Genomic DNA, 7,557 nt, shown 5'->3' on the forward strand with positions numbered 1-7,557 from the left:
CAGATGAACTTTTTTTTTCTTACAGAATTGCATCTTAATGTTTTCCCAAAATGCTATCACTAAGGAGGGATTTTAAAGCCGAATTAATTTAAATAACTTCAATATTAACCAGAACGCTGGAGAAAATACTTCATTTTGCAAACCAAACACGTCTCAAACTGCGCTTGCGCACTTGGAAGCACACGTTCCTCTTCCTTTCTGTAATCCCTCCCTGACGTCCTCCGTAAAGCACAAGGGAAATTAAAATGCCACTGTTTAAAGTTGAGACTCGTTTTCTGTGTTACTCTGCATACTTGCATAGTTGCTGGTAGAAGGCAGTTTTTGCTTTTATCAGGAAAAAAATATGAGTCCTGATTTTGGCAGCTTTCTCAAAACTTAAGAGATCCTATGTAAAGCAGCTAGGGAGGCTGGAGGACTTTGAAGAAAATGTCTTTCTTTTTTTTTTTACGTTTTTTTTTTACTATAGGGCCTGTCCTGGGTTAGGGGGGAAGGTAGGAGAGTATCTCCTGGAGAATATACCTAACTTTTCTTCCGTTGTTCTAGGGACTATAGCTGGGATCTAGCTATCCAATTGAACGGCTATTAGGAAGTTTTGGTAAGGGTGAGGCTCTTTGAAACAGGTTCTTTGAAAAGGAACTAACTAGGATATGAAAATTCGGATGGGCAATTAGGTATTTGAGGGGAAGGGAGGGCAGGATTTCTGCCTTCTTTCCTCTTCACTGATAATTTTGAAGTAATCAGAAAGAGAACACCCACACACACCCAGAACGCTACATCCAGAACACTGCATCCAGGCACATTCCAGGATCTCAGTCACCAGACCACATAGGTGAACTCCCCACACTCTTACCTGAAACTGAAGCCAACACTGCCTAAAGCATTAGTTCCGATATCTCTGTGTTATCCACAAGCTTTCCTCCTACTAAACTACCGATTTTTCTTTCATTTCCTTCAACATACAAACATGCTGTTATTTCTCTATCTTAAAACAAAAACGTTGACATAGTTTTCCTGCAGGCTACTATTATATTTCGGTTCCCCTTTGGAGCAAGTCACCCCTTCCCAGTCGCCTACCTTCACCATTCCTCTCTTCACATTTCTTAACCGTGACAATGCCTGGACCAAAAAAATCACCTGTAGTTGAACGAGTTTGATGTATTACTCGCTACATGGAGAACTGTGGGGTGTTTCAGTAGAAGGGTATTAGAGAGAACCTATTATAGGAATTGGGCTTTAACTGGGTAATTTTGAGGGTCTAAGGAAGTGAGGACTCGTTCTGGATTGGGTGTTCTTAGAAAGCCAGGGCAATTCTATAACCTTAATAAATCTTATCCAAAAGGAGAGCAGGCTAAAAGATGGATGAAGCTGAAATTAGTAAAGTGTCACTCACTTAACAAGAGAGGATATTTGGTATTTTGAGTTGGGGAGTGACCCACTTGCCTAAAGCGGATTTTCTATGAGAAGCCAATCGCAAGCCAAGACCTCCCGCCCTTACTATAAATCGAGGCTACCCACAACCCTCTCCTCGGGTTTGAGAATTTCCTAGAACGGCTCACAGCACTTAGGAAAACAGTTTACTTATGTATTCTAGTTTATTATGAAGGATACAACTCAGGAATAGCCAAATGGAAGAGATGCATAAGGCAAGGTACAGGGAATGGTCACGGATGGAGCTTCCATGCCCTCCTGGAATGCAGCCCTCCTAGCACCTGCATGTGTTCACCACCCTGAAAGCTTTCAACCCTGTAGTACAGGGATTTTTATGGAGGCTTATTAACTCGATCTCCAGCCTCTTTCCTCTCCCTGGAAGGAAAAGTTCCTTGGGGCTGAAAGTTCCAAGCTTCTAATCAGGGCTTGTCTTTCTGGTGACAAGCCCTTATCCTGAAGCCCACCAGAAGTTGCCTCATTAGAACAAAACACACTCCAGGAAATCCCAAGGGATTTAGGAGCTCTGTGTAAGATGCTCCTGACACCCCCAACTACTCAGGAAATTATGAGGGTTTTAGAAGATGTGTCAGGAACCGTTAACGGAGACCAAATATTTTTTATTACGACACACTTGCCTAACATGTCGTTTCAAATCACTAAGAAGTGTACCCAACACTAACTATCCTATTCTAATTGTCAACTACAATACTTCACTATCCACTTTACCCTATTTTACCCATAGAAGGTATCATCTAAGGTTTTTATCTGTCTCTTCACTCTCTCCTCCTCCCTTGGAATGTAGTGTAGGTCCACAAAGGCAGAATTTTTGTCTTTGCTCACTTATGATCTCAAGCACCTTAAGTTAGTATCTGACAGATACTCAATAAATGTGTAGAACTAGTGCATTAAGAAGGGTGTCTTAGTTTCCTAGGGCCGCCATCACAAACCAGGTGGCTTAAAACAACTGAAGTTTGTCTCAGTTCTGGAGGCCAGAAGCTTGAGAGCAAGGCATAGGCAGAGTCATGCTCTCAAAGTCTCTCTTGAAGAAGCTGCTCTACAGTTCTCTCAGCTTTCTGGTGTCACCAGCAATCCTTCGAGCTCCTTGGCTTGCAGCTGCGTAACTCCAATCTCTCCTTCGGTTGTAAAATGCATTCTCCCTGTGTATGTCTGTTGCACATGGCATTTTCCTCTCATTGTAATGACATCAGTCACATCGGATTAGGACCCACCAGAATGACCTCATCTTAATTCGATTACATCTGCAAAGACTATTTCCAAATAAAGTCACATTTACAGGTACTGGGGGTTAGGATTTCAACATATCTCTCTAGAGCATACAATTCAACCCCTAACAGTGGGCTCCATTTGTTAATCTCAGCTACACTAGGTGTCTGACACTTTATAACTATAAAGCTTTAGTTCAGTCAGAGATCTTATTTTTTATATTACGCAATGATGAAAACTTCTCATAATCCAAATTCAACAAGACAGAATTTTAGAAATTGTTTACTATAGAAAAGGACGTTAATAGTAAATCCACACAACTGACAATTATATTATACATCTATTCCTGGCAACCCCACTGGGAGGTTTTAAAGTTAAAAAAATAAAGGGGTTTTGTTCTTATGGTGCTTATATTCCAAAAAGGAAGATAAAGCCTATATAGAAACAATTACAAGGTAAAAACTGTAAGTGCCTGTTACAGATTATGTGGTTATGGGAAAGATCACTACTTGGGGGGAAAGGAGGCTGGGGAAGAGTGGCAGGCACACAGCACAGAGGAATCTCTTTTAGGAATGGATATATTAGGAAAATGGATGGCAAAATTGAACTTTCATAGTTTTATTCACTGGCTTGTTTTCAAGTTCTTCATGATTCAATCCTAAATTATAATTAGCAATGCCTAATATCAATGCCAAATGCTTTAAGATTTTGTGTAGAGAATTAGTTCACATAGCCCGGAATAACCCCCAATTATTAAATTATACTCATCCTTCAGGAAGGAACAAGGTAAAAATCTCCTCTGTGAAGTTTTCCTTGACTCCTTGGTCCGAATGACATCAGTAACAAGCAGCTGATACCCTTTATGGCACCAACCACATTCTGGTTTGTATCATCAGTTGTGTACACATCTACTTCTAACCTGTAAACTCCCCATAATGGTGAAGGTTCACGTCTTACCGTTGTACCATTTACAGTACCTAAAACTATACTAGATACACAGCAGACAGTCAATAAACACTGAATGAATCTTAGCCTTGGGCTACTATAGTAGTACATGGTGACAAAATAGAGCTATAAGTATTTTAAAAACACACACATACACATAAAGATTAAAAAAAAATGAATCCTTTCCTATTCTTAATGCCATGAACTGGCTCTTTCAAGTATTAGTTGGTGTTGGTGTCTTCATACACAAAGTATACGGCAAAACCAGGAAGGATCCAGAAAAGAACATCAAAATGATTAAACTATAAAGAAGAATGGACTTGGGAATCTACAGTCCAGAAAACATATCAATTCCTACACTGTCTTCAGGAATGAGCATACATATGTATATTATTTCCCATCTTCAAAGATTCCTAGAAAGAATGAAACCAGCAAAATTTCAGTTAGAAGTAGTTCATTGAAAACAAGTGAAGAAAAACAAAAATAAAAATTAAACAATGACTGAGTACATGTTTCAAAGAACCTCTGCCCTGAGAAGATAAAAAACACAAAAGATTAAAGACGTTATGACAGGTTTATAACGCAGTTGTATAAAAATACATAAAATGAAATATCTTTGCATAAAAATGAAATACATTTTTTCTAAGAAATGTAGAATTGTTCATAAAAGAAAGTGTAATGTTAGAAAGTGAACACTTCCACACTTTAACAAATGCTTAACTATGCTACCAAACATTCTCAGTCCAGAGTCAAATATATTTCTGGAAAAGCACATTATTATAACACGGACACATAAATACCGAAACAAAAGGATTTTAAGAAACAGACCTATGTCAATAATTGAAATAACTGGTAATGGAATATTATTCTTTAAATGAAATAATTGCTGAAAAAAATGAAATTAATGGAGTCTCCAAAGCCCCGGACAGATTATGTGAATTGCGGAGGGGATATGTTATTATTCTTATTGAAAAATGAGCTATGTAACAAACTTCCAAAACTAAACTGCTTTACTATATTTTATTGATATAAATACAACAAATTTCATAAGCATCAGCTACCATTTTACCACTATACAAGAAAAACAAAAGTCAAATGAATTAAATATCAATGAGAAGAGTAACTACAGACATGTTTTTACTTCCACTAAAGTCATCTCTAACAGCATCTTGCATACTTTGTACAGTTTGCTTGTAATTGATCTGATATTTGAAATGAAGCACAGTTGAATTTGCTCAAACTTTTACTTCTCAGTGGAAAATGCTCTCTTCATCAGAGGCGGCTGAGCTTTTCCGACATCAAACATCATTTCCAAAGGTGGGTTATTAAGAGAACACCAATCAGGAATACGGCCCGTCTGATTATAATATTCCTTTGAGACTGAACGGCTTCCAAGTATGTCTTGCAGTGCTCCAAAAATAGCTCCTGTGTGGTAGAAATATTTTTTATAGCTAAGAAGAAAACTTTTATCAGAAAATTTTATGTGCACATATCCACTTTGTTATATGACGAGAACAGATAAAATTCAGCAATGCATATTCACACTCTTCAAATTAATTCCAAGTAAATTGTTCTGTATCCTTTATAGTAAATACTAGGGTAAGCCATAACTCCCGTGTTATGGCCTACAGAATTAATGGTCTATGGCAGATTATAGTGAAAATGATAAGTATTACTATCTATAAGAGCAGGTGAGGTAGAGTGGGGTGGAAAGCATTTTCAACTGTGTAAATACAATAAATACCCTTAATTTTCTTTCCCACAACTCCAAGATTATGTCAATAAATAGAATGGAACTGCAAAACACTGAAGACCTTATAAAGACCCACAAGGTAGTCTTTAAAAAGTAATTTAGTAACTAATAATATCCATTTGTCCTAGATCAGAATTACATTTTGCAAAATTCCACTTTACTAGAAATACAACATCCATTTAAAATCTCAATACTTTGTCTTTCTCTCTGAATGACCCTGATACACATTAGCTGTTAACTGCATCATTAAACACTATCAGAACGTATACAAATATACACATCCATAATTGATTTTCCCTTTAAAGTAATCTCTTTATTAGGCTATGTCCTTATTTCAATGAAACTATCATTTTCGAAAACATTCAATGAACTCAGTCACAAAATAAAGGAAGGTTTTAAGGCATGGTAGCATCACTGGAATAAATGTACACCTCTCTCTTATTATGAGTGATGACTTTACTTGGACATAGAAGTTGATTTAATAAAAGAAAAGTGCAAATGCCAAGACAATAGGTATGTAATTCTGAAAAGCCAATGTTCAAAGAAAATTCTTTAATAGTTCTCTTAGTTTATTATGTGGGTAATTTTGAAGACTGGATCTACCATCTATTCTAATATATCCATTAGTTACACCATCTAGGAAGCAATTACTTATAATCATTATATTTTAAAAACTAAAGTCTTACCTCCTAGCCAGGCCACACAATTAGCCTTTGCAGGTGGAGTATGAATCCGGAATGTCTTGGTGCCAAGTGCTTTTTTATATTTTGGGTTTTCCACCAAATACCTTATTTCAGCAAGCAACCTGTGGAGAAATCCTGGCAACATAGATGTGCCACCTATGACTACCAAGTTCTCTGCCAGTTGCTTCCTGGTATCTATTGGGCACTGTTATTAAAGAGAAAGAAAAAAAGGATTTATCCTTACTACATAAATAATGATTGGCTGGATTTAAATAGGTGATCATTTGTATTACCAAAGGGGCCACAGCAAGATTTCTTTAACAAGGGAATTTTTCATGTAGCACATATAACCACCATGATCACATTGCCATATGCTCATATAGAACTTTAAAGAATTTAAAATCTAATAGCATAGAATTTTAAATTCCACAGGGCATATGGTGCTAATATATGAGTATTCTCATTTTCAGGAGAGAATGACTGAGTTGAGCAAAGAGCACAATAAGAAATAACTTTTCATTTCTTTTTTCAGTAAGGAAAGTGTAGAAACCTAATTTTTCTAATGTGCTATCTTCACAGTATTATATTAAGAGTAGTTATCAAGTGGGAGGATAACATTCTTAGAAAAATTATGTTTCCACATCAGTTCTCTCTAAGAATTAGAAATGTAACATCCTTCACTGATGTTATGTTTTTCATAAAAGTCCCTGAGTGGAACCCTATCTTCCAAAGTCATGGTATTTCACATGGAGTTCTGCGATTCCAAAGTCATTAAACAAAAGATATATTATCATATACCTAGTAGAATTTAAAATTTAATACTACACAAACCTGCATGTGAAAAAACTACAAGCCACTCTAAATACAAAAGAAAAATCTGGTATTGTTGCTGCAGGAAGAATGCATGCTATATTCATAATACGTATTAAGTCTGGGTTTGAAATGTTGTAGGTACCATATCTTAGTGCCAAAGTAAAACTGAATAACTATAAAATTTAACATAAAAGCTAAAAAATGTAACCAGTGGCTAAAATAAAAACGCAGAAAATAACACTTAAAAATTTTCTCTTAAGGGCTGCCATAAATTTAGACATTTTACAATAAAAATACCTGTATAAGGGAATCCAATATTAAAGTTGCCACTGACTTCTCTTCGTTATCTTGTTCAAAAAGAATTTCCACAACTGAATCTCTGATGAGATTAAAAACAGAGAATGCTTTGTTGGCATCAAATAATCTGACACAGAATATACCATTAGTTCTATGGACATATTTTTAAGTACCAGTCTTATGTTAACGTATAATAATTATTAAAACACAGTGTGTTCACATTGCAAGTGAGGAGAATCAATAGTATCTGTCTCACAGGTGTTGAGGGGAGGATTCAAAGAGTTAATAGAACAGTGACTGGCACATAGGAGGCACTCACTATCAGCTACAGTTATCATTATGTATAGATTTACATATATTTTGTCCAGTTATACCTCCTTAAACCTAATTACAGAAAAGGAACAGAATTCTGTA

The 7,557-nt window shown here is 36.2% G+C and overlaps 1 protein-coding gene across 1 annotated transcript in view; it reads right to left on the reverse strand.

Annotated features, from left to right (window-relative positions):
- Window positions 1-4,157: 4,157 nt before the first annotated feature.
- The window catches only part of ACTR10 (actin related protein 10), a 23,685-nt gene continuing 20,285 nt past the window's right edge, over window positions 4,158-7,557 (reverse strand). Inside the window, exons 11-13 of the mRNA XM_019644847.1 lie at window positions 7,144-7,225; window positions 6,037-6,238; window positions 4,158-5,022 (exon numbers count right to left, since the gene is read on the reverse strand). Coding sequence (XP_019500392.1) covers window positions 4,841-5,022; window positions 6,037-6,238; window positions 7,144-7,225 — 466 coding nt within the window. The 3' untranslated portion in view covers window positions 4,158-4,840. The remainder of the gene's footprint in view (window positions 5,023-6,036; window positions 6,239-7,143; window positions 7,226-7,557) is intronic.

This window comes from Hipposideros armiger, unplaced genomic scaffold, assembly GCF_001890085.2.
Source record: "Hipposideros armiger isolate ML-2016 unplaced genomic scaffold, ASM189008v1 scaffold_5, whole genome shotgun sequence".
NCBI lineage: Eukaryota > Metazoa > Chordata > Mammalia > Chiroptera > Hipposideridae > Hipposideros > Hipposideros armiger.